We start from the raw sequence: 27,960 nt of genomic DNA, 5'->3' as shown, positions 1-27,960 counted from the left end.
CTTGCACCACGTCCGAGCTCAGACGCCATTCGTGATCCATCAAGCACCGGCGCTTGAGTTTGTCCTCTCTGGCGTTCAGGGAACCTGCCAGGTGTTAAACTATCAAGGTGATGCCTTGATGTTCCAGCCATGCCCAGAGGCGCAGAGCCTCCAGACATAGGGTCCAGGACCCCACCCTGCCCTGTTACTTGCAATACCACATGGCGGTGGTGTTGTCCGTGAACACCTGCACCACACTTCCCCGGGCAGAGGAAAGGAATGCCTTCAATGCAGGCCGGATCGCCCGAGGCTCCAACAGATTGATATGGAGCCGGGACTCCGCCAGAGACCAGAGGCCTCTGATCTCCGTCTCTCCCAAATAGCCTCCCCATCCCAGGAGGGACGCATCCATCACCACTGTGTGCTCCGGTTGGGAAAGGAAGAGGGATCTGCCATGGACCCAATCGCTATTCGTGAGCCACCACTGCAATTGCCGTGCAGTGCCCTCCGAGATCTGGACATGATCGGACAGGCTGCTCGGAAGGATAAACCCGAAACAGCATCGAATCCAGAACCGCTCCAAGGAAGGGGAGCTTCTGAGAGGGACTCAGGTGAGACTTCGGCACGTTGATGGAGAACCACAGCAAATACAGGAGGTCGGCCGTAGTCTGAAGGTGGTTGACGACTGCCTGGGGTGAGCCTGCCTTCAACAACCAGTCCTCGAGGTAAGGGAAGACGGACACCCCTGACCTGCGCAGATGAGCTGCGACCACCGCCATCACTTTCGTGAACACCCGAGGGGCGCTGGTAAGGCCAAAGGGGAGCACAGCAAACGGAAAATGCTCCTGGCCTACCGTGGACCACAGGTAACGCTGGTGGGTCTGCAGGAAGGGGATGTGAAAATATGAGTCCTGCAAGTCCAACACTACCATCCAGTGTCAAGGGCAGCCAGGACCTGAGCCAGAGTCCGCATCTTGAACTTCTCCTTCTGGAGGAAGCGATTGACGTTCGAGGTCCAGGATGGTGCACAGGCTCCCTTTGTCCTTCTTGGGGACCAGAAAGTAGTGGGAACAACCACCACTCCCTACTTCCGGCCCAGGAACGCACTTGATGGCCCCCTTGGCCAAGAGGGCCTTGACTTCCTGCTGGAGAAGTACCAAGTGATCCCCCGACATGTGGTGGCACCGAGGTGACATGGCTGGAGGGGAGGACTGAAAGGGAAGGGAGTAAACCCTGCAACACCCACTTGTCCGATGTAATATCGCACCAGTGGGGAAGGTGGTGGCGGATCCTGCCACCCACCGGCGTGGGTTGCACCACAAAGCTCGGATTAGGAGGGTTTGGAGCTAGAAGCAATGGGACGGAGGCGGACTGACCCCCACGCGGATTCCCAGACCCACCCCTGCGGAAGCCTCGGCCGCGCTGAGGCTGGTTCTACACAGGTTTGCTGAAGGAACGTGCCTGGGCGCCTCTGCCGTGGCCACGAAAGGAACGAAAGCCAGGAGTGGCCGGGCTCTTTGCAGAAAGGCCCAAGGACTTGGCCGTGGCTCGCGAGTCCTTAAAACGCTCCAGTGCACTGTCGGCCTTATCGCCAAACAGGCGAGTGCCATCAAAGGGCATGTCCATGAGCAAGCTCTGGACATTGGGCGAGAACCCGGTAGATCGCAACTAGGCGTGGTGACGCAGCGCCACAGTCGTAGAAATCTCCCTACCTGTCCAAACCACACTGAATGGCGAACTTCGCCACATCTTTACCCTCAGCAACAGCTTGGGACAGCATAGCGTGGATCTCCTTAGGACACTGAGGCAACACCTGTACAACTGTCTCCCACACCACGTGGGAATAGCGGCCTAATAAGCAGGCGGTGTTCACTGACCGCAGCCCTAAGCTGGCCGAAGAGAACAACCTCTTACCGAACTGCTCCAGCTTCTTAAGAGTCCTTATCAGGCGGGGGCCATGGGAAAGGCACTCTGACATCAAGGCTTGGATGACCAGGCTCTGTTACAGGCCATCCCGTGGGTCCGTTGTCAGGAACGAACGGCGGCCTTCCTGAAGAAAAACTACATCCCCAGAGGTCTGTGCGGCGCACCTGGGACGTGCCTACGCATTTCCAGCACGTGATGACGTTTCCCGAGGCGCGCGGTGGTGAAGAGGGGAACAGACGCGCTAGGCTGTGTCGGATATTCCTAACGGTTCCTGAGGTGCAGGAAGGCCAGGCGAGAGAGAGGCGGTCACGGTTGGGTAAGGGTGCTCATGCACAGTGAAGTTTGCTCATAGAATTCTAACATTGTGCTGGTACAAGTCTTTGCTTCAGACACGCGATCCTACCAAGCTGTCATCTCATGCTGAGTGCGAGTGTGTTTAAAGGATCTACGGATGTACGGCGTGTATGAGAGCGAGAGAGTGTGCGAATTCGCACCGTGAGGGAAATGGCTTCTTTCTGTGAAAAACGATCAAAAGAATACGCGCCGTGAGGGAAACGGCTATATTGCAAAAGATACGATTGTATAACTAAATCCCGCTATACTCTGAGGAAAAGAGTAGAGAGGCGGAAACGAACTATGGTTCATGGTGGAGCACGGAGTGCCGAAGCCGGGGTGCGAACCGGTAACTAAGTGCATTAACATTCCATGGGCGAAGCCGTGTTGAGAAACGGTGGAGGAGGTTAGGGAATCAGAGTGCTTCCAGAAACTGTCATGGATGTAAAAATCCTTTTGGTAAAAGTGTCAGGTTCATTGTTGGGAAAATATGGTAACTAACCAATCTGCAGTAAATCCCATGAACCACTGCACTGTTCAAGACATTCTATTAATTCCTGGTTATTTTCTTTTACAGGTACTATAGCTTCCTCCAGGCTGTTCACATATATACTGTCTAGAATACGCATAGATCTCAGGTATAACCGTGTGCTTACTTTTGCAGGTCTCCCTCCCCGCTGTCCCCATCCTTTCCTTCCCTCACTTGATCCGCTCTCTCTCTTGTGCTATTATATCTATCAGAGAGGAAACGATCAAGGGGTGGAACCCTTTTGAGCAACGAACCAATCCTGAAGAGGTCCAAGGATTCCACTCGAAGCTATCGGAGCTGACAGGCTCTCAGGTGTAGGATGAGTGGTCGGAAACGGAGGTCGCCAGGTGCCGGGCGATGACGCCTGGCGACCTTCTTATCCACAGGGGTCCCTGTGGCTGGCCGTGACAAAGTGCCCAACAAGAAGTCAGTGAGGGAGTCGTTAAAAGGGAGCAGGGGCTCCGACGAAGTGTACGCCATCTGGAGCACCTCAGTGAGGAGATTAGTTTTGAGGGTCACCGTAGGAAGGTTGAGGACCTCAGCTGCCAGACGGAGCACCATCGTGTAGGAGGCACCCTCCTCCATGGTATTCGGGGGAGAGGAAAACACCGGGTCAGAAGAGATGTCGAGGTCACCGGTGTCCTCCAAGTCGTCCACCCAGTCCTGCTCGGAGTCACACTGACGGGCAAGAGGGTCCTCGGACCCCTCCCAGTCGTCCTCCACCTCTGTTGCATGGGAAACAGACCGCAGCAGCAGAGCTGGAGCCGGAAAAGGAACATATGGAGCCGGAAAAGGAACATACGGCGTCGGAAACAGCGGCGGGAACGGTGCCGGCCGGGGCCGAGCCGGCGCTGCATCCCAATGCGGATCCCAGGCAGGAACAAAATGGTCCTGGAACCGGGGCAAGGGCAGAACAAACGGCACCCACTGCGGTGCGGGAGGCGCAGCAGAGGGTGGCGCCGGTGCCGGCAGCGCTGGACCTTGTGGCGCCGGGGCCGGAGCCAATGGCGCAGGATCCTGTGGCACCAAAGCTGGATCCGCCGACGGCCCCACAGGACCTGGACACGGGCCGCGGGGCCCGAAGGCGCACCAGCAGGAGACAGAGGCCTAAAAAGGCAGTCCATGGTAGCAAGAAATTCTTGCACCTGTTCGAGAGTCGCCGAAGGACCTGGGTAAGGCAGGTAGACCGCGGGACTCCCAGGCTCCAAAGGAGCCACAGGGGCAGAACCCCTGTCTCCCTTGTCCGCATCCGAGGACCAACAGGGGGACGTCCGAGAGCGAACTCGCTTCTTCGACTTCTTTTTATGTCGTCGCTTACCCGAATCCGAGGGAGAAGACTTGAGCCCTAGGAGCGACGACTGCGGCCTCGGGAACAGTCCCTGGACCTGGAATGGCGCTGGGACGAGTGTCGGACCTCCAGAAGCTTCCGGCGCCACTCCCTCAAGGCCTTCGGGCCATGGAGTCGTGATCGGTCTCCAGCTAGTAGAGGCAAACATCGTGGGGGTCCGCCACCGACATATTGTGTCGGCAGGCCCCACAAGACTTAAATCCAAGAATCCCTACGTGCACCAAGGAGAAAAGGAGACAAAAAGTCTCAAAAAGGGTAGTCAAAAAGTGACTAAGGTACGTGCTCTAACCGGATCTGTGCTTGCTGGCGCGGAAGAAAGAACTGACGTCAGCGCGCATGGGTGGCGATTAAGTAGTCTCTGTGACATCATCTCGGCACTTACGACGCCAGCGACGGACGCGGAGCCGCAAGACACCACCTACTGACGCGCAGGGGTACGGCTAGCAAAACTTTCCGGATCCAGTCTGACGCCTGGGGATATTCTAAGGTAAGGAATCTATCACCAGTGTGTCTCTTTCAGATACATTCCTCAGTGCAATCCATTGATTGATTTATATTTTGCCAGTCAAGTTTGAACTTAGCTCTATATTCAGTGATAAAAGGCCTAACAGGATTAGCTGGTGTGATTCTTCAGTGTTCAAATTAGCTAACACTATGCGAGTTATGGTGCGGATGGCTTCTGTGCAAGTTATGGTTCATGGTACTAACCATAACTGGTAACTTACTGCGTTTTATTTTGAACAGCGACCATAACAGAACTTGAACTGTGCTTTTTTTATTGAGTCCGTCTCTCTATGTATACATTTACATTCCTACACACATGTACGTATAAACACACTCCCCCCAACGTTGCTCACTATAGGGAGAGATTTTAAATTGCAGGCGTTTAAAAAGGGACATCACAAGTGCAAACAGCCAGTTTTTAAAGTAAGTTGTGTGGTTACAGTAGTTTTGCATCCCAATAAAATGTTATGCTACTTTCTCTCAATACTAAAGTCTATACTAGTGTATAATATTTGCTAGAAACATGCTTACTTTTCGGAAGTCAGCCCATACGAATAGTCCCCCGCAGCACCTGTGAACAGGTATTCCAATCTCATTAAGCCCAGTAACAAGAAAGTTCTGTGCCTCTCGGAGTCGCCGTTTATTGGTTGGAAAAAACACATTATCTAACCAATCTGTTAGGAGAGAAAGGAGAAAACGTATGTTATTTTTCTACGCTATACAGTTGAGCAAAGCTAGAAGTAGTGATATATACATTTTTTGCTTACCTCTATCACTGATCATTTCACTTAAAACATACTGGATAGGGCCTGCGCACTGGTGGAAAGATGCGAGCTTCGTAACTGCTCGGCAAACTTGTTGGTTTGCGGTGTGCAACACTCCAACTCTGACGCCAGCCATTGCAAAATCCTTAAAGGAAGGAAGGATTCATGTGTTAATAAACCTCTACAAAAACGCATTGTTTCTATGTTAAAGTGGAACTTGGACCAAAAAAGTATTTTAGTCCAAGTTGCACTCTTTTACAAACAAACTGCATAAGTAGCAGGTCTGAATCATATCGTTGCAAGTACAGCATTTTCCATCCAACATTTGTGCATAATTCATCTTATTGAACACAATATTACAAAACACTTCGATCACATAATAAATGGAAATATTGCGGTTCGAATAAGCTATTATATCAAAAATAAGACAAAAACAAAGCTACATTAAGTGCTGCGCTGTTCAAAAATGCAACAGTTCAAAATAAAGGTGGGTTTCCTACTGCAAGTGTTTACACAGTTGTGCCTGCTGTGGTGTACAGTTCTTCCATGGTTTTATTTCCAGGTGTACCACACAGTGAATTTAGGGGCTTGTTTCAGGACACCACGCAAGAAAGAGGAACTTACGTAGGGTGCCACCAGCAAAGAGATAGGTTGTTAATTAGCAATTCGGCTATCCAGTTGCCAAGGGAGTGCAAGGGACAAAGGGCTCTTGAATGGTGTTTACGTTCTCTCAATATAGGTTTCTAGTTACTGTCAAGTTGCTCACAGTATAAATCGGAAACTCAAGTTTGAAGTCGCAGCTTAGGGTTTGCACAAAATTAAATTTGAAGAGCTTATAAAACCTCAGCAGCCAATGTAAAATGGTGCCCAATACCAACACTGTCCATTGCATTGGTACAGTATTTGTTGGTGGCAAAACACAGCGGAACGTTTACAATTTAATAACATTTCTGCTGAGGTTTCAGTCTGGTGTAAAAGCAAAGGTCACTACAGATGGTTCTGATTTTTGCACTAGAGATAACAGCCACACAATTACGGTTGCACATGGAAATTGTTCTAGCGTACCTACAGCTGATCAAATGGAAATTTGAATGAATTTACTTGATAATACCTGGTCAGGGATACCTAAATGCTTATCTTCAGGTTGGGTTTGTTATGCTAAAGTATTGTTCTTCTGCCAAGCCCATCCATGTATTGTGATATTTATTTTATACACAATAGCAGTTTTGTGGTGAGGTAATTAGTGTACTGGCGTGCACATGAAAGAAATCGTACCCGTTCATAGTTTGACTATCTACAATGTGTGCAAATAAGGATTTCTTGAGAACAAGAACTTCCCAAAAATAGAGGGGGGATATGGTTACTTTCAAACAAACAAAAAAGAAAACCACGAAGACTGTAGAATATTGCAGCAATAGTATGCGAATCTGTCAGACAATAATATGTACAAATATTTAACTTAGCCCACCCAGTTTTGCAGCTGCTGCGTCCAACCAGCAAACGCAAGGAGATGGACAGAGCGCTGAAACTTTTCAGACACTCACCCCCAGTCACAAATCTGGTTTGAATCCATCATTGTTCTTTAGCTCACTACGCCACCCCAATTCAGACCCAGCTATATGCAAATCAGTCTTGACCCTGTGCCTCATGGGAACAGTCCAGCCCGAACTACCAAGCCATGTCTTCCCTGGACCGGAAACAAGCATCCTGGTTTTGGGTTAACACCACATATCAGCCAAGATAGCTTGAATCCAGTGGCAAAGTGAGCAAGGGACCCACGTCTAGGCATACCCTGCCAACTTAGGGCGAAAAGAGCAAACACAAGGAGATGATGGACGGAGCGCTGAAACTTTTCAGACACTCACCCCTAGTCATGTGTTGAGCAACCCCTCCCTCTCCCCCCCCCCCCCCCCAAAAAAAAATGGAAATCATGTCAACTTTCGCACCCTGAGAACATTTCGTCGCCTACCCTTATATGAGGTCAAAAAAAAATGCATCTGCAGCCTTTGCAATGCATGCAGCCAATCTGCGCCAACACCAGAGTTGCAAGAAGATGGTGTCCACCCGGTCTATGTTTTTGGATAGCTTAAGGAAGAAGTTAGATAACGAAAAGTTTCTTACCTGTCGGTGTAGTTTTGCAGCTTGAAGATCTTTCTGGATTCACTATGCTGTGCATTATTCCGCGATCTTGTGGTTGGGTCCGGATTCGTAGTCTTTTCTTTGTTTTTTTTTGTTTTTTTTTTTTTGTAGCCCAGGTGGGCGTCGACGTCCACCATTTGGTGCACCTCCCGTGACGTCGTCGTGCTTCCTGCGGAAGTCCCACCTTTGGGGCGCCATCTTCGGGTTCTTTTTTCCCTTTTTTTTTTTTTTTTTTTTTAAACCCTAGGCGATTGATTAATCCTTTTGTCCATATTTCTGTACGTTTCCACTTCTTTGATCCTATCCATTTCACCCCCTCTTCCTCCAGCCTCATCTTCCTGGCGGAGGTGGGTGGGTTCGCTAGTGAATCCAGAAAGATCTTCAAGCTGCAAAACTACACCGACAGGTAAGAAACTTTTCGTTTTGCAGCGTGAATCTTTCTGGATTCACTATGCTGTGCATAGATTTTGTAGCGGTTTTCCTACTTTTGCGGTGGCTGGGTGGAAGATGATCGCTGGTCGTTGAAAATGTGTTGTAGCACCTTCTGTCCGACCTGTGCTTCCTTATTCATTTGAATGTCCACGCAGTAGTGCTTTGTGAACGTGTGCACAGATGCCCAAGTTGCTGCGAGACAAATGTCTTGGATGGGCGTGTTTGCCAAGAAGGCAACTGTGGCCCCCTTCTTCCTTGTGGAGTGAGCTTGGGGCCCCTCCGTTAGCTCCTGTCCAGCCTGTTTGTGACAGAATTGAATAGCGAGGGCAATCCACCTAGCGATGGTGCCCTTGGTGACTGGTCTACCCATGAAGCTAGTAGCAAAGGACACAAACAGCTGCTTCGACTTCCTGAGTTCCTTGGTTCTTTCAATGTAGTGCATCACCGCTCTTCTGGCATCGAGGGTGTGCAGGGCCTTTTCTGCGTTAGTAGTCGGGTTTTGGAAGAAACTCGGTATCTGGATACTCTGATTCATGTGGAACGCCGACACTACCTTGGGCATGAAGTGTGGGTCCGTCCTCAGGACTACCCTGTCCTTGTGAATTTGAATGTAGGGCTCCTGCAGCGTTAGTGCTTGAAGCTCACTCACCCTGCGTAGTGAGGTTATGGCCACTAGAAAGGCAGTTTTCATCGTCAACATTTGTAGAGTGGCCTTGTGAATGGGTTCAAACGGCGCCTTCATGAGCTCCGTCAGAACCACGTTTAAATTCCATGCTGGCGGCGGCAACCTTTTCGGGGGTGCCATTCTTTTGGCTCCCTCCATGAATCTCTTCACCACCTGCGAGGTGAAGAAGCTTCCACCCTTCTCACCTCTGGTGTAGGCAACGATCGCTGCTAGGTGTACCCTTAGGGAGCTCGAGCAGAGGTTACTCTTTAGAAGGTGTGTGAGGTACCTCAGCACAGTTGAGTCTCTTGTCATTCTGTTTTGCAGGCCCTTTTTCCTGCACCACACCGTGAATCTCTTCCACTTTGAGCTGTAGCACTTTCTTGTAGTAGGTTTCCTTGCCTCCCGTAGCGCTCGCATAGTGCTCTGAGGTAACCTTAGGTGTGCGAACTCTAGGTCTTCAGGAGCCATGCTGCTAGGTTGAGTGTCTCTGGCTCTGGGTGCAGGACCTCCCCGTTTTGCATTGAGAGCAGGTCTTTTCTCCTCTCGAACCTGTACGGTTTGCCTTGCGCCATTTCTTGAATCTGTGAGAACCATGTCTGCCTCGCCCACTGTGGAGCCACCAGGATCAGAGTCATGTTGCTGGTTCTGCACTTGTCGAGCACTCTGTGCAACAGGGGTATCGGTGGAAAGGCGTAGGCAAATGTCCTCCACCAGCTTATCCATAGGGCATTTCCCTTGGATTGCTGATCTGGTTGCCTGGACGCGAAGCTTCGGCATTTTGCATTGTGGCGTGTTGCAAATAGGTCTATTGTGGGAGTTCCCCATCTCTGGAAGATTTTCTCCGTTTACTGGCCATTGAGCTCCCACTCGTGTGATGCTGAGGTCTGTCTGCTTAGCCAGTCTGCCTCCACATTGTCCTTCCCTGGTAGGTGAATTGCCAGTAGATCTATTTTGAGAGGTATGGCCCATCTCCAAATCTCCTGAGCTAGGGATGAGAGGGGAAACGACTGTGTCCCCCCTTGTTTGTTGATGTAGAACATCGCCGTGGTGTTGTCTGTCTGTACCAACACCCTCTGGCCGAACAGGTGTCTCTGGAATGCCTTCAGGGCTAACAGTATCGTTTTCAACTCGAGGTAGTTGATGTGGCGGACCGCGTCTGCTGGGGCCCATAGACCCCTCACTCTGAGGTTGTCCATGTGCGCTCCCCATCCCTTCTGCGATGCGTCCGTGGTAATGGTCATTGTTGGGCTTGGTGGTGTCAGGCTTCTCCCCGTTGTTATGTTGTCTCTGTTCCACCAAGTTATCTCCTCCTGCACTGCGTGCGTAACAACCACTAGATCCTCCCAACTTCCGTTTGCTTGTGACCATTGCTGTTGCCGCCATTCCTGGAATGGTCTCATGTGCAGGCGTACATTCGGCACCAGCTGGATACAGGACGCCATCATCCCCATCATCTTGCTCACCGCCCTCACTGTCAGAGCTCGCCCCTTCTGGTAGAGCTGCGTCTCCTTCAGTAGAGCCTCTGTCCTCCTGTCGCTGGGCACTACTGTACTGTTGAGGGAGTTGATCTTTGCCCCCAGGAAAATCTTTACCTGTTCCGGTTCCAGCGATGATTTTCCCCAGTGGATGGAAAATCCCAGATTTGTGAGGGTGTCTGTTACGCGTTTTGCGTGCCTCTCGCCCTTCTCGCGTGAGCTTGCCTTGACCAGCCAGTCGTCCAAGTAGGGGTATACGTGTATTCCCTGCTTTCGTAGGTGTGCCGCTACCGCCGACAGGCATTTCGTAAAGACCCTTGGCGCAGATTTTAATCCGAAGGCCAGGGTTGTGAACTGGTAGTGTTCCTGTTCGATGTTGAATCTTAGAAGGCCCTTGTGCCTTCTGTTTATTGGGATGTGAAGGTAGGCATCCTTGAGGTCCACGGTGACCATGAAGTCCCCTTCTCTTATCTGTGGCAGTACCTCCTGCAGTGAAGTCATTTTGAACCTTTGCGTTCTGATGAACTTGTTTAGGTAACGGAGGTCCAGTATGGGTCTGAGGTCTCCGTCTACCTTCGGCACCACGAAGTAGTTTGAGTAGACCCCTTTGTTGCGTTCCCTGAACGGCACCGTCTCTATGGCTCCCTTTTGTAGGAGTTTCCGCGTTTCTTTTCTGAGTATTGCCAGTTCTTGGGCCGATCTCTGCCTTCCCTTCGGCTTCCTGTTTGGAGGTCTTTTCTCCAAGTCTACGCAGTATCCGTACTGCACGATGTTCCGTATCCACTTGTCTGTGGTTATACGCCGCCACTCCTGAAGGTAGAACCTCAGCCTTCCGCCTACTGGTGACGTATGCTCGTAGGCTCTTGAATCTTCTCTTCCCCCTGATGACACTTTTTTGCGCCTCACCCTTGGGGACCTTACGAGGGTAGGCGTCTTCTTGCGTGCTGAGTCACTTCGAGGAGGGCTGATCGCCCCCTCTCCTCCTTTGGCCACGTCCGTTCCCTCTCCCGCGAAAGGACTGGCCCCGAGGTTGATATTGCCAGTTTTGCTTCTGCTGACTTTGTCCGTGACCTTCGCCCTGCTGACCTTGCTGGAACGCCTGGTGCGACGTCCCCTGTTGGCTTCCACCCCTACCGTAGGGTCTCCTCGAGGGATTTCCTCGTCTCATTCCCCTCAGCTGTAGGGCCCCCATGGACCTCGCTGTCTCGTTTTCCTTCTTGAGCTGGGTGAGCTTTTCGTCCACCGTTGCTCCGAACAGTGTCTCTCCGTTGAAGGGGGTGCCAAGGATGTTGTTTTGCACTTCCGGTTTGAATCCCGAGATTCTTAGCCATGCATGCCTCCTCTCTGTGACCCCTATGGCAATGAGTCTTGCTGAAGTCTCTGCCCCATCCAACGCCGTCTTTATACAGGAGTTGGCGATGTTCTTGCCTTCATCCACCAGGTGAGAGGCTCTCTGGCGGTATTCTTCGGGGAGGTGCTTTACTAGCTCCCCCATCTCATCCCAGTGTTGGTATTGGTGTCTATTGAGGAGTGCATTCGAATTCGCCATGCGCCAGTGCATTGCGGCGTTCCTCTCGACCTTTCTGCCTGTGAGGTCGATCCTCCTGCTCTCCTTATCCGGAGGTGGCCCCGAAGTTGCTGGAACGTTGGCCCTTCTCCTGGCCGTGGAGGCTATGATGGAGTCTGCGGTGACGCTACCCTTGATGTAAGGTGGGTCCAGGGAGGAGTGCTTATATTTCTTCTCTGTCCTGGGCGTGATCGACCGGCAGGTGGCAGGCTCCTTGAAGGCTTCTCTCCCCTGGTTCATCACGCTTTGTAGCATGGGGAGGAACTGACTCCTAGTCTGGATGGGGAGCAGTGTTTCGACGAGAAAATCGGCTTTCGGCCTCTCCTCGTCGAGTTTGACGCCGAAGGCCATTGCTGCGCTCTTCACCACCATATTGTATACCCCGATGTCGTCGGGTGGCGAAGGCCTCGAGGGGTACGTGTCCACGGCCTCCTCCGGGTTTTCGGTGTCGAGATCGTGCCATTCGACGTCGTTGCTGGTAGATGCCGCCGATTCGTAGAACGACTGTTGGTCTTCTTCCTCGGCTTCTTCCTCATAATAGGGCTCCTCTTCTTCCTCGAGATCCCTTGTCAGCCCTTCGGCGTCGAACTCGCCTTCGACCTCGACGACGTCCGCCGATGAAACCGTTGGAATCTTGAATTCCTTCATCCTGGCGTCGAACTCCTTCTTCCTTTGAAGGATGTTCTCCATTTCGGCCTCGAGCCGCCTCTTCTTTTTCTCCATTTCGGAGATGCTTTCGGCGTCGACCGCGGGTCTCTTCGATGAAACTTGCGTCGACGTCGAACGTTCTTTCTGCGTCGATCGGCCAGTTTCATGGGACGATTTCGACGACCCTTGCCTTTCGGCGTCTTTCTGCCCCAGGGAGTCCTTTTGTAAGGATCCGCTGGGCCTTTTGTCCGAAGTTCCCCCTTTGGACGTCGAAGTTTTCGGCGCCGGGGCTCCCTTCGTGGACCTTGACTCAGTTTTTCTCGAGTCACCCTCGTGTTTGAGGTGTCTTTTGATTTGCGCTCGACGATTCTCTTACCTCGTCTTCTTTTTTCTTGTCGGTCTCTACGACCGTGAAGTTTTCGGCTGTCTCGGCGACGTTGTCCTCGTCGTCCGTGTCGAGGCCCAGCTCGTAGAGTGTCGGGGGTTTCCCTTTGCCATCCATGTTGGCGTTGGCTCTTCTCTGCCTCTCTCTCACTCTGAGTGTCTTCGGCGCGAAGGCTGAGCAGGCGTTGCAGTCGATACTCCGGTGATCCACCGGTAGGCAGAGGTTGCAGACCGGATGCTGGTCTTTCTGCGCGAACTTGTGGTGGCAGTTTGGGCAGAACTTGAATGGCGTCTTGTCCATTTCGCTCAGGGTCTCTGAGCGTGCATTCTCCAAGGCTGTCGAAGAAAAAAGGTTCGCTGGTCCTCTTTCTTCGCGCTCCTGATGAAATCTGTTCTATTCCTGATGTCTTCTCTTGATTCTATCGATGAAACTCGCTTTTCTTCCTTCTTCCTCCGAGTGAATTTCTGGAGCTTCCCGATGACGATCCAGACCCAACGGCGGAAAAAAGAATCTGAAGATGGCGCCCCAAAGGTGGGACTTCCGCAGGAAGCACGACGACGTCACGGGAGGTGCACCAAATGGTGGACGTCGACGCCCACCTGGGCTACAAAAAAAAAAAAAAAAAAAAAAAAAAAACAAAGAAAAGACTACGAATCCGGACCCAACCACAAGATCGCGGAATAATGCACAGCATAGTGAATCCAGAAAGATTCACGCTGCAAAACTTATATGCCACTTGTGGATCCAATGAGATTCTTCAGATGACCATTTCAAATGTCTTTGACTCTCCTAGTGTGCTTCCCGTCCTTCCAATAAGAAGTCAATGAGCAGGGTGTGCATATTCAGTGGGTGTAACACTTTTTTTAATACTACCATGGAAAGTCGTATTGTACGAGTAGCACTGATCATCTCAATATCAAATCTTAGTCCATGGACTTCTAGACAAACATTCATGTGGAAGGCTTATGTGCAGTCTACATGACTCCAAGGATACCGGTCAATCTGCTGGATAAGGAGTCAGTTGTAGAAGGGGATTTTTGTTTACATCCAGTTCCCTGGCAGAAACACTCTTGCTTTTCTTTTGTCCAGTACCACTTTTAAGTAGTGAATGATCTGTAAGAGCAAAGGACTAACTTTCCACACAGGTGAGGTAATGGAGATCTTAAAGGTTCATTGTGGCTCAAAAATGCTGTTGAACCTGGAGAGTTAGGGCCAGATTTATATTTCAGCAGACAGGATATTCCATCACAAACGTGACAGATCTCATCCATTGTATTACAAATGCATTTTATCCTATGGCACTTGTAATACAGTGGACGGGATACCCATCACGTTTGTAACAGAGTATCGTGTCCGCTAAAATTGAATTCAGGTCCTGAGTGGCCAGTTATTGACGCAAGACTAGATTAAAAAAAAAAAAAAAATCGCTTCATGACTAAGTAGGGGGGTCTCAACCACCATGCACTTTGAGACAGCTCAAGGCCTGATTTCAAGCAGAAACAAAAGGACTGTATACTCGCAGGGATTCTTAGCAGGTGGCTGCTTCAAAGACACCGGGTCTAAAACACGTTCAATCTCATTAAAATGTATGGGGAAAATACAAGGCAAAGTGGCAACATTTTTCATTTCTCCCTCTTGGCCCACTGGTTTCATTTTCAGATCCAGAATTGGATGAAATTCTTAAAAGTGTATCTTCCTGACAAGAAAATAGCATTAGTATATTATCTCTCTTCTACGATGTTATACAAGAGCATGCCACTCTTTACGATGTGCACTTCCTGACCCTCCTCGTCTAGATAAAAACATTCCTATGGACATTGTGAAACTTGGTGGTAAACAAGTAAATCGTATTTTACTGAATGGACAAGTAATATATTTAGCATAGATTTGTCTTTTGTTATCCCTCATTGTTGCCTTGCTCCCCCTCACAACGAGGTTGGACGGTGTGGACAAGAGTGCAATGTTTATATGTGAATAAGTCTCTCCAGAAGTCGTCCTAAAAGTGGACAAGGAGGTAACCAAGAAGCCAGATTTCCAATCACGCACCATCGTTTACCATACACGATTATGCGAGCCAATGGGAAACAGGGGCGGGGCTTTAAGTCCCTTCTAAATCCGTATGGATTGCAAAAAGCCCTCGCATGGCGAGAGCAGCACATGCGCGCTGCTAACGCCAGGCGAGACCTAAAAAAACACAATGCAAGGGTAGAATCAAGAATATATATGTGTATATATATATATATATATATATATATATATATATATATATATATATACACACATACATACACACACATACATATACATACACACACACACACACAAATATACTTAACATTGTTGATCCAATGATAGCCCACCCTCTAATGCTGCAAGGAGATTATGTCCCACAAATGTGCAATTTAGCATCTATAGACACTTAATCTCTCCTCACCATGCAAGGCCATGCTTTTACTAGTGGCTCATTGCTTGAGCTTTCTTTGACAGTGTCTCAGTGAGGGGGGGGGCTTCCGCTGACCTCCAGGGTATTGCTATTGTTCTGCTGGCTAGCAGCAGGACCATATCTGGGAACCGGTTGCTTGCACTTAGGCTTAGAGCAATGAAATACGCCGAACAGGCATTGCTCGGTTGTGCATAGGCGCTCTGTTTCTACTATCTGACAATTGTTCAGTGATCGCTCTTAATGCCTAAACAATCCTATACCACATAAAAGAAACCTACATGGTCCAGGGCACCACGGCTGCAGGCTATTATGTATTCTGAATGTATCCTGTAGGGTCTCTTCTGTGTCAGATAAGTCCTGTGTTTGTAGTAATACTGAATATATTTAAAGCATCCATTTCTAGGCATTTTGTGGATGTATTATGGGACTCATCCTCTATTTCGATGCCAAAGTCTCGTTCTGGCTTGTGTTTTATATCAGGCAGGTTGACTTGGGTCATGGAACGTATAGCTCAATATAGCCAAGTAACCTGTCCGCCATGACTGTCAGACGCACTCTTCATCTCAACGATGAATATGTAGATTTTTTGCTCCCTTTGTGATAAAGTGCTACAAGACCATAAAGAACTGCCAACTGAATGAGTACAGGACCCCTTTCAGCGAAATATGCATGCCAGCAGAGACAAATATACTACAATAGATTACAAATGGAATGGTCTGGCTCTTTATTTGCTTAGTAGTATAAATCTGAATGACGTGTACATATTCAAATCAAACTTACCTTACTAAAACCCCACATGAAATGTGTCCGCTGCGGATCGGGTAAACTGGATACAAAAACAGAGAGTTATAAATATATACTGCCACACATGAAGAGCAAAACGGTTTTCTTCATTTTCAGAACTAAAACTGGAAAATTAAAAAAGAAAGAAAACCTGGGTCTTGTTAATCATTCTAAAAGAATAAACATTAGACAAAAACAGGATTGCATTAACATTTTAAAAGGATAATCAAAAGGCTAACGCCTATAACAGATAAGTTTCAAACTCGGTTTGGGAACATATGTACGACAAGAACCAATTTAGATTGCAGGCACAAATGGGATCTTTGAAGGGGAAAAATCTCAGCTCACTCAAATTGTTTAGTAAAGGTAAAGTGAAGCCTCTTCTACAGTCATTCTGCAGGCAGACACTGCACAACAGTACTGAACAATTGTAAAAATACATAATGAATCTTTTGGAAATTGAAGAGGGTGGGAGGAGACCAGGTGATGTTGAGCTCAGATTGATTATCCAAACGTTTCAATAAAGACAGATATGGTATACCTCAAGAATAGCTGGGTGTACAAGAATATAACAGTTTGGGATGTGTTGCAAGGTTAAGATTTGCTGTGGTTGACTGATGGTGCTAAAGGCAGAAGCAAGTTTTCAGTTGTTTCCTGAATGGCAGGATGGTGGGTGCAGGTTGTGGCTCTGAAGGAAGGGAGCTCAAGATGGAAGCTGTAGTGACTTATAATTGTTTTGCTTTGCTGTTGAGGGTTTAAATTTAAGTAAGATCTATTACTCAGATTTATTTGGTCTTCTGATACAATATGAGGAGTCCAGCAAAGTATGAGGGACAATTCAGATGGATGGCTTAAAAGACTAGCATTGAGATTTTTAATTTGATCTTGCACATGTTGGAAGTCCATGTAGTTACTCGAAGATTCGAATGATATTGTTGAATTTATGGGTGGAAGACAGGGGACCAGCAGCTGAGTGATTTGCTGCTTTTATGGAGTCCAAGGAGAATTACAGGAAAGTCAGCTAGGACAGCATTCCCACCATAAAGGTGGGAATACACTAAGGCATAGGCTGATTTTTAGCTGGGAAGAGGGAGGAGAAGTTGGAGTACTTTTTGAAGTAGCAAATGGAAGTTAGCAGTTTTGGCGATTTTGTTTGTGTGTAGCATGAGCAATAATTTATGTTTAAGAGAAAATCACAGCTATTTCACTTAAGCAGCTAGGGACGAATGGAAACCATCTACTTTGAGTAGAACAGTGATATTTAAGGCTATTGGGAGGATGCACTGTGGAGGTATTTAGCTGCATGAAGCTAAGAATCAAAATTTGGTAAGGGTGTGGCAGAGGGTGAGAATGTTGTATATAAAAGAGGGTTCTGCTGTAGAGTTACCCCCTTAAATCCTATTCAGTCTGTTGATCGCAATGAAGTCTACGGTGCGTTTTGGCAATAATGTGATGAATGACACACGAGATCGAGTCTTGGGTGCATTGGTCTTGGATTCTGCAATCTGGAGCCCTCCCATGCTAGACTGAAATGTGACTTCTTGATGTTGTGATTAAGTCACATGTTAAGATCTTCCTAGTGAGGATATCAAGAACATACTTTTCTGGAGAGGGTTATTGGCAAGCAGATTTTAAAACATAGGGTAAGAGAAATGCTGCTGATAAGGACCAAAGATGGCTCATTTTGATGCCCCCATTGACTGGGAGTAGAAAGAGTACCAGATTTGAAGACCAAATCTGGGAGACCGGTCCTGCATCATGGGAGATCTCCGTGTATATGAAGGGAGACTTGCCCTGGGTTGAATTGAGTGGAACTCTGCTCCCCCATCTCAGTTCCTCCAAGAGTGTGCTGCGGATGGTGTTTCTGGTGGTGGCAGCCATTGCAGGAACAGAAGCAGGAGAGGGAAGGGTCGGAGTTGGTGGGGCAATTTCAGGATGGGCAGCACTTCACAGGACCCTCATGCTGACTGAACAAAGGAGACTTGCACTATTTAGTAGGAAGTTAAAGCAACAGGGGATGCTGGAATCATTCCCTAGAATTGTCCCATCCCAGAGGTGCTAGAGGCACTGACCGAGATGGAGAACTAAACTCATGTAGTGAAGCAATACAAAGTAGAACCAAGGTGAACTATGAGAGAACCTGGGAAGTTTAAGAGGTAGTCTATGTAGACCATTCAGAAAGTAGGTGCTAAGTTGGATGTCTTAACACTATGCGATGCAGAGACCACTTAAGAATTCTGGGGAATCCATCCTTCTAAGAAATTATAGTTGTTAAGGAGGTGTTGCTGCTGGGCGGATGTCAATGGTGTGCACTGTTTGCCTGTCATGCCTATAGGATCTATACATGAGGCCTGAGGTCTAGCATCTCAGAAAGCAAAATGGTAATGTCCAAGGTCGACTGAGAAAAAGGATGTAGAGCTCCAGTGCATGATTTAAGTAAATGCTACTGTTCTCCAAACGCAAATCTCGGTTACCCACTAAAAAGTAAGTTGGACCACAAGGCAAAAACTACTGTTTTATGCAAGTAGATGTTGTAGGATCTGCTTCACATGTTTACCCCCACTTGTTGCTGGTGTTTCACTGTTTTTCGACTTTAGTCTGGCTGGGACCCTGCTATATGGTATACTATGTACCCAGGGCATAGGTACCCCAGAGGCATACCAGGGACTGAAGCATGTATTATGCCACCCCTGGAAAGCACTCCAAAATGACACCACAGGTCTGCTACTACAGCCTGGGTAAGGTGGTGCATGCACCCCTTACTGAGATATAGGTTCACTATACCTCAACTATCACTGCACATAGTAACCCATCAGTCACACCTATGGCAGGCCTCATCAGACCAGAAGGCAGGGTGCTTGGTTATCTGTGAGGGTGCCCAGGCATGAGCCGAGCCCCTCTGCAGCCTTCGGAATCTCTTCTCCGGGGTCGTCAGTGGTTCAGCCTGACCATATACTCTTAAGTGCATTATATCTTAAACGGTTAATGCTAACTTTGGACTGACTGCACAGAAAAATGTTGTGTTTGGTGTCAGACCACCCCACATCAGTTATGGATGTGAGGATATGATCCCACCCTTCTAGAGGGAGACACATGACAGTACTGGTATACCCGGTAGAAATCTACTAGAGCCCTGGTATCACAAAATGGATGCTGCAGCCACAGACACGGGTCTGGCCTCCTGCTGCTGACCAAAACTCTGGCAGGGGAGGCCTGGACAATAGGTTTCCTGTTACAGGGAGGTGTTACCACCTCCCAGACAGGCTTATGTGTATTGGGGCTGGGTGGGAGCACTCTCAGAGTGCTTTGAAGCCCTGCACTGGGGGCACATTAGGTGTCCCTGTGCATAGTCCAGCTCAAACCGGTTCAGGGGCTCCCAGCCCCTGCTCTGGTGCGAAACGAAGGAAATGGGTGTAGCCTCCCCTCCTTCCAAACTCTCCCATAGGTGGGTCCCTAGAGCTAGTCTAACCCCTTCCTTAGGTATAAGTAAGGAACCTCTGTAACCAGAATTTTAGATATCCCTGGACGAAACTCTGAAGCTGAATCCTGGAACTTAGACGCTCCACTAAAGACTAGAGGACTGAAGAAATCTCCCTAGGGGTCAAGGAGTGACTCCCCTGCTTGGCAGGCACCAACGAAGCATTTTGCCGGTCTGCATATCCGAAGCTCCCGCCGGACTCTGAAGTATTTGCAGCCCAGGAAGAGGATTTCCAGACATCTCAGAGCCGACCCGAGTCCCCAGCAAAGCTGGGACCCGCAGCCCTCGTGAGTAGCGTGGAAGCGGAACTCCTGGTAACCGTGCACTTTTGCAAGTGCATTGACCTCAACGTCTCTTGAAGCCGTGCTTGGGCTTACTTGTAGCTCCCACCTCGAGCAGAGAATCCACCGAAGATTGTCGGCCTAGTCACCCCGAGTGACCCGTGGGCCGCCATTTTGTGTTTCCTCTGGAAGTCCCTTCGCAAACTGGTGGGTCCCTGATGGGGTAACTTTGAATTTCCTTGGGCTTCCCTGGTTGCTCCAGACGTGCCCTGACTCCCAACCAAGTGGTGAGTCCCACAGATCTTGCTGGTCTGCACCGAAGCATCTTTCTCCTTTCTGCGTGGGTTGCTGTTGCCAAGGCTTGTTGTGTCCAATCCGGGTACCGACGCTGCAGCACTCTACATCCTTCGTGGGACAGCTCAAATCCAGCTCCTGGTCGTCCTCGATGCCTCCTGGTCCTCGTGGCTGAAGAGTCAAGCTTCACCTTCTTCACCTGAAATCACCCGACATCGGTGGGCATCCGCCTATCGCCTTCCTGGTCACTGACAAGTGACCCAGACTGTCCCCTCTGCTTTCAGGACCTTCTCGACTTCGATCCAGGCTTGGATCTCTTCGGACACTTAGCATCTTCCCGGCAGCAGCACTTCTTTGTCAGCTCCCATTGAAATCAACGACGCGACCCGACACCATTTGACACCTATGCACCCGGCTTCCCTGGGTGAGGTAACTCGAGTACTCCGGTGCTCCCGTGGTTGTTGGCCCTAGAACTTCCTAATTCCTAAAGGGTTTGGTCCTGACTCGTTTCTAAGTGTCCCTAATCTTTAAAAATCTAACCGCGACTTTCCCCATAGAAGCTAACGGGCGCTCGCGGCTGTGTTCTCACACTGCCCCCGTGGGTCCCCTGTGTCACTACCTTGGGTGGTTCCTTGTGGTCCCAGCGATTCTACAGGCTCTTAGCCTTGTGTCTAGTTAAGTCGTGGTTTTTATACCACTATTTTAGTATATGTTTGGCTCGCCCCTGGGGCCTTACGTGTATTTGTGCTTATTACTGGGATATTTGAAGTGTAACTTGTGTTTTGACCTCTAGTCTCAGAAAGAGACTAGGAGGGTGTGTTTAGAAATAAATACATATATTTTATATACATACACATGGTGTGGTTGTCTTTCATTTAGGCACTCAGGAGATTATAGACTGGTAAAACAAGCTGCTTTACATTCCTTCAAGACTTAGCCTGAAGGCTGCTCTCCATAGCTACCCCTAGGATAGCTTTCAATAAAGGTTGTCTTTAACCTATAACCAATAAGGGGTTGTTTGGACTGGTACAGGGTGCCCACTATAACTAGTGGACAGCATATACCAGGCCAACTTCACACTTGTGGCTAAGGTCCTCCAGTCTAATGGAAAAGTGCCAACCAGGAAAATATTCACTAACTGGAGTGTGAAATGGAGGCACAGAAACTGAATGGGGGGTGGGATGTATGAATCACACCTGAGGCCTTCATGGGCATTGTGATATGCAGTGAGAAGACTACCAGCACATGAAGAACCCTGGTTATGTGGTTACTGGAACAGCATTACTGAGCTGTACCCACCATTTGGATGAGCAATTGAAACACAGCCCAAGTAATTACCAGAGGCTGCAATTAACTGAAGCACTTCTCTCACCAACCCATTACATTTTTGTTATTCGATGTGGAGGGTTTCCTCTGCCGCCTTGGCAGGATAACAAAGCTGCAGGGACTTTAAAAAATACATATTAAAATACAAAGACTCCTTAAAATGTTTTCTCCAGCTACTTTTTTTTCATTTCAGTAAGTACTGATAGTGTGTATCTGCTCCACAGAGGTAATAATGTTGCTACAGGAAGTTTACTAGCTTAAACTTGCAATGCAGCTTAAAATCGGTCATTGAAAAGTCACTAAAAAACAAATAACCTGATAAAATACTGAAAACGTGTCTTTTTCTGTGAGTGTGCTAAAGTACATGCATCACTGCAATAGGCTCCTACATGGTGTTAAATGAAGCCCAAAACGGTCACAATTCTAAGCAATACATGGAGGTCCATCGAAAAGCTGTATTCAATTACTATTAAACCAAACATGATTATAAAGAGGGACATAAAAATATAGAATCTTCAAATACTCACTCATCTAAGGAAAGCACGCTTGTGAAGGCAGAGTCATCATAAACGGAGAACATGTAGATTTCATCTACGATCACATGTAGTTTATGTCTATGGATAGATGAAAAACCATATCAGAAATGTTGCATACAGGTGAGGCTCTAAAAAACAATTGTCAATGAAACTGAACTTGTGCCCACCTACACCTTTTGTACTCATCCTAGAAGAGTTTCATATGCCTGTTTAGATATGCACAATAAGTTTTAACCACCTGAAATACTGTAGTTGAATAGTGATTAGAATGCAGTACTTAGCATCAACTTGTTAAGCATTTATCTTTCCGGGTATAGCTAGTATGGCGAAAGAATAGCAGCGCAAACTGGCTGTTCTGCTGTGCTGTGCCCAACTCATTTATCTCAGCTTTCTGTACAGTAACTGAAAGACTCCATTTGGCTGGGTCTGGTTAGTCCCCTTCAGGTAGCCAGATCCCGGTCAGCCACTAGGACATCCAGTCAGGGGCTTTGGTGAGCGATGCAGCTTTTTGCCTCTGCTTCTGTGGGCGCTGTTTCAGGGAACAGTTTGCAAGCAGCCAAAGTGATTCTGGCAGCTAAGGCGTCTGCCAGATCCCACGGGAAAACACAGGGATAAGCCCTGAGAGTCTTCTGCCGCATTGTCTGTCCATGCCGCTACCTACCATCCCCAACCATGCAGTGCAAGCTGCTAGGTAGGCCTGGCTGGACCAGGTTTTATGCTTTCCTGCAAATTACAATTGATAATATGGAGCCTGGAAAACACTGTCTAGGTCATGGGAATCCTCTAACTTCACAGCATTCACATGGGAAAGAATTGCCCAGACAATGGAGACCATTACTTAACTGGTTTTCTAGACGATTAAAAACATGCATAAATAGGTTTTAATGGAAAGGCCAGACCTGCACTTCCCACGCACAAAGTACAATGGTGGCCATGCCATCACATTAACTTACTGACACATCTATGATTTTCAGTCTGACATTACTTTTTTTGTACTTCATGGCGCATTGCGATCTCTCGCTCTGTTCAATTCCGGACTCTGGGCACCATGTAAGAGGTGATCAGCTTACCAAGATATTGGCAGCAGATATTAACAAAAAAGTATTTTTTGCCGGTGGTATCACTTCAACATTTAAGGCTGGCGATGACAACTACTTGCTGCTCGTTAGTGATACACTTGATCCTCTCTAAATCACAAATTGTGTACTCTGTGCTGCGAATATGGTCTTGAAATTATCCTGACAAGCAAGTTTTTTAAAAGCACAACAGCAAGTACTGAATCGTCATGTGCTGCAGTGCCTATTATAAAGAGTTATATCCAAGTACATTTGTCCTTTGAAAAAGAAATCGAATTCTTAGTGGACATACGTCCAAATCATTTGTAAATGTTCCACCCACTTTTTGTGTTAGATAAATCTTCATCTAATATATAGCAATGTGCACCAATATACTTCAGACCATAAAAATGGCATAACTGGTTTGAAACACTCCCACATTGAACAACCATTACATTTAAAATCAAGTTTTAGATAGTTTTTCACTGTCTAGAACCCCGCCTCAAACTTTAAAAAAAGGATATATATCTGGGGCCATTTTATCCATTTCAAACGTATGCACTGCCTCATAACTTGGTTATTATGTGCTCTGCTCTTCCTCCAACTCATTCCGCCCCCGAGAATTAAATTAGAATTCGTTCCCCTTATAAAACATTCTCAAATTCAGTATTAAATTTTTTTTTGTACATGGATGAAGTAAATGACAAATGAAACAGTACTACCACACATTTCTTCTTGTGACTAAGTGAAGCATTGGCCTACATTTTTTTTTTTACACCGCGCTGGAAAACTATAGGTTACTCTAATTAATGTATTTGCTGTGCTAAAGTTTGCCCTAGCGATTTAACTTACGCCCTCCTTCCTCAGTGACATTTTGTGCAGCAGAGCCAAAGAGAGCCCTACTGCTTGTATGGATTAACTATCCACAAGATTAAGAACACTAGGTTTTCTTATATAACCCTCATCCACCAGGGTTGCCCCTTGGTGGCATCTATCATCATTGGGTCCATCCCATTCCGCTGCAGAACGAGGCTTGCTACAACCTACATGTTAAATTACTATTTATTCAGGTTGCTAGTTGGTACGATTAAAAACATGGGGAGAAGAAAGTGTAGGTCAGAAAGGCAGGCACATTATATAACCTACACTTTCTTGTTCTCCCGGTTTTTAGGTCGAGCCTTGGCTTAGCTCTGCGAGCCATGCTGTATTGGAGTACGTACTTTAAGCCCCGCCCACTCTCCGCCCATATTAGTCATTGGCTTGGGTCATTGCCCTTCGTACATGTAGACTTCTGATTCGTTATTAGGCTCGTCAGTCCCTTCTAGTACCGCCTTGTCTTAATTTTTAACCTCCCATGAGGACTGGCCCTTTTACTTCGGTTGTTACACAGTACGTCTTCTCAGAGTCTGTAAGCACCATTTTCTTTAATGAGTTTCTTACTGCTGGAGGGTCTGTGGTGCGCAGTTGTGACCACCGGCTTGTTTATTTAACCCGTAGCAGACGTGGAGCTCTTCAGTGGAATGGGAGACAGAAGGGAACCACTCAGCAATGGAGTTTAAGCTATTGGCATTGTAAATGACAAGGTCTTTTATCTAGGTTTTAACCCGTTTACTGCGGCGAAAATTCAGCCGCGGTGCGGGGCATTCCATTGAGTGGGTGGGGCCGCATCGGCCAACTGACGTACGCATCACTACCGAGGTAGTGCTTGCGACGGCCGTTGGCCGACGAGCGCAACGAACGGGTTAAAAACCAAAACATAAATAAAAGGCAGTCATTTACAATGCCAATAGCTCAAACTTGCTTAAATGCGAGACCTATTGTGTTGCAGATGCTTGTTAATCATATCGACTAGAGGCCTGAATAAATAGTAATTTGCCTACTAGGCAGGTATTTTTAATCTCACTTTCCACACAAGACCCCCCCCCCACTTCTATTTTGCCATCATTTTACATCATGTAATAAACAACAAAATAGTGCTCACACGCAACACATAGGTCATAGTGTGCCCGGTTCTGCAGAGGAATGGGATGCGCCTGATGATGAAGCTTGCCACCAAGGCGACACCCTAGTGGGTGAGGGTTATATAAGTAATCCTAGTGTTTTCTTTTTCTCGTGGACAGTTCGTCCATATAAATAGTAGGACTCTTTGGTTCTGATACAATTGATGGGAGGACGAGCGTCTGTTTCGGTCTCCTCTTTCTCCACCTTTGTTTGATAAATATTTTGTGCAGACTTTCAGCTCTGCAGGTCTGCCTCAAATCCACAATTGCTGCATAGAGCCATTGCAACATATCCCGGCCACGCAAGGGTGTGGTATTCTTTCTGGCCAACGACAACTGGCAAAAATACTCGATTGCCAAGAGAAACACATGCTTGAAAGTGCTTCGTCCACAAGGTAACCTAATTAGTGACTAAATAGGCAGTCAGCTGTAAAAAGTATATACTGGGATAAAGTATATAAGATGTAGCAGAGCGAGTTAATACCTCCTTTTAAATTTGGACAGTATTTTTCCGAGCACACACTCACCGATTCTAACATTTGAAAACTGAAACTAGCAACATTTACTTAAAAAGATACTGCTTACAATTCCGCGTCAACTATAAGAATGTTTTAATACAGTACTATACCTGCAGTATTGATCGAGCTGCAAGTAACGGACTAATTGCTAGCCTGTTTTCGTCTTTTAGCAACCTCAAAAGGATGAATGACAGTTAAAACGTCTGGAATTCAAACATGCGAACTGCACACGGCAGACTCCTTAAGTTAAATAAATACAAAACGATCAATTCATGGATCTCAAATTCGACTATTCCTTTCTAAAGAGGCACACAGAGGGATTGAGTTAGTAGAAATCATCAGGACTGAAGGAAGATATTTTGAAAATGGAAACAAAAATGTGAAACAGACTGACCAATAGCAAATTATGGGGTTGAAATGTCCGTGAATGAATATGCTACAGCTGTAAACTGACATTGGAGCAGTAAATCTACATATATTTAAGGCAACAACAGGAGTAGAAAAACCCAGTAGGGGATAAATATAATCATTGAAAATATTAGATCATGGACTTTATCTAGGAGAATGAAAATAAGGCAAACTAATTTAGCGTGTGGGCAGAAAGCACGGGCAAATGGGGATTAGGCACACCTGAAATTAGGAGCTCTAGCAATTCAGAGAGTGCCTTTTGAGCCTACTAAAAGGAACTGTATAGAGGAATAGGAGCCGGTAGAGCAGAACAGACTTGCATACTTTCTCTAGTCGGTGACAACATCCAGCTTTTGCTCACTACTTGATATATTACCGGAAGGGGTCAGAGAAGCTACAGATGCACAATACCGAATAAAAATTGTTTTAGGCTTGTAAGGATGGGTGAGAAAATATGCTGATGTATCCTCCAGATACATCATTAGACACTGCAGCCCGAGATAAAAGCTGGGGATGTCAGAAAAAAATGCACACTGAAAGGTGGGAATGACCATGGGCATAAATCAAATGTGACAGACACCTGGAAATATACGGATCTGGGAATTGCAGGCCAAATTATGGAAGGGTCGGGGGTCAACAATGTAGAGAGATATTCCTGGCACGGTTATACAAAAAAGGACTCTGCATGTAAATTTAGGTTTTCAAACTGGAGCCTGACGGGTATAGGAATCATTGTTGGAAGTAACGTTCGCTCTGTATACATGGTGCGTAGGTCTTAAAATCAGCGCTTTTGAAAAGAAGTCCTAGCCTCGATTTAATATATTGTCGATTTTCCTATAAAAGAGAATCTGTAGAGCGAATACATGTGATGAAATCAGAAAGTCTACGAGAGGGTGAACTGGCTGCTCATAACTAATAATGGCAGCTAAGATTGGGATATCTCACAATTAGAGGAAACTAAAAGTTCCAGAGTTAGTGTATACAACACCAAGGAGGAGGATTCAATGGAAGCAACTCCACATTTTAAAAGATTTGTTGCTGGTTGATTACAAGTCACAATACAGAGTGGTATTTTTATGGCAAGGGGGATAATCTGAAAGATGGGCTAGAAAAGGAGAACTTGGAATACAGTGTACTAGTGACATCGCAATAGTATCAAAAATGGGAGTGTTTGACGAATCTACTGCGGTTGGAAATAATAGGGTGGAAGAAGGCATCGATTTGGTTGTGCTGCCTATGGTAGGCACTTGCATTGAAATGAAGGAATAAGCCGTGGTTACAACCAATGAGATTCAACTACCTATTCCAAGTTTAGATATTCCCTTTATATATAGACAACACAAATATCCACGGGTCTAAAACTTTATCTTGCTTAGTAGAACGCGACCATGAAAAGAATGACCAGAACAAGTGTCTGGGCATTCCTATTAATAGGACGGATTTCCATCACTCACGTAGGTGACATGCTTCATCATCTGGGTCTCCTCCTAGCGCCACTTTACGTGTTAGCCTCAATAAACGCTTGTATTTAAACTGTGCCGTCTTTTAGTCTGTTGGATACAGTGCTCAATGCTTTTTAATGTGGTGTTCGTCAGGATGCCCTGGTTTACTTAAGCTAATGGGGTTGAGCTTTTTGTGAGCTTCCGTCCGTCTTTTTATTCGGCCAGGAGAAGCGGAATGCTTTTGCAGAATCGTGAAGATAAAATTTTACATATGAGTGGGCACATGATCATTCATAGACTCGTGTTGCATGACATTCACAGACCCAAATATCCGATAATGATGATTGACACTAAAATTGCGTGTTCTCTACCTTGAATATTGCCCCCGATAGGACATCATTGATTCTGAACATATTAGACATGGTCTGTATAGGGCACATAATAAATGAGTTTTTTTTGTATCTGGTTTAGTACCTATTTGTGCAATGCCGTTTTTTAATTTGCATAATTGATGTGACATTATGAATTTTAACCTATGGAGTTTAATAGTATTATAGCACTTTGAGCATCTTTCTGCTCTTTATATTTTTCACAGAGCGGGGCCTCATTATCCTGAGCTGTTGCTAGGTGAGGTGAAGGGTCTTCTTCACAGTACATGGGTAAGGCATATTTGCAACAACTAGATGATAATTGCTAAGTC

General features: G+C 47.1%; 1 protein-coding gene across 1 annotated transcript in view; it reads right to left on the bottom strand.

Moving 5' to 3' along the window:
• LOC146789312 (1-aminocyclopropane-1-carboxylate synthase-like protein 1) overlaps positions 1-27,960 on the bottom strand; it is an 80,191-nt gene that overhangs the window by 19,406 nt on the left and 32,825 nt on the right. Inside the window, exons 9-12 of the mRNA XM_085631058.1 lie at positions 21,829-21,915; positions 15,920-15,965; positions 5,387-5,528; positions 5,151-5,293 (exon numbers count right to left, since the gene is read on the bottom strand). Of these exons, the coding sequence (XP_085487184.1) occupies positions 5,151-5,293; positions 5,387-5,528; positions 15,920-15,965; positions 21,829-21,915 (418 nt within the window). The remainder of the gene's footprint in view (positions 1-5,150; positions 5,294-5,386; positions 5,529-15,919; positions 15,966-21,828; positions 21,916-27,960) is intronic.

The sequence above is a fragment of the Triturus cristatus genome, chromosome 10 (assembly GCF_964204655.1).
Source record: "Triturus cristatus chromosome 10, aTriCri1.1, whole genome shotgun sequence".
Taxonomy (NCBI): domain Eukaryota; kingdom Metazoa; phylum Chordata; class Amphibia; order Caudata; family Salamandridae; genus Triturus; species Triturus cristatus.
The sequence above is the reverse complement of the archived record's forward strand: the minus strand, read 5'-3'. Positions and strand labels throughout refer to the sequence as shown.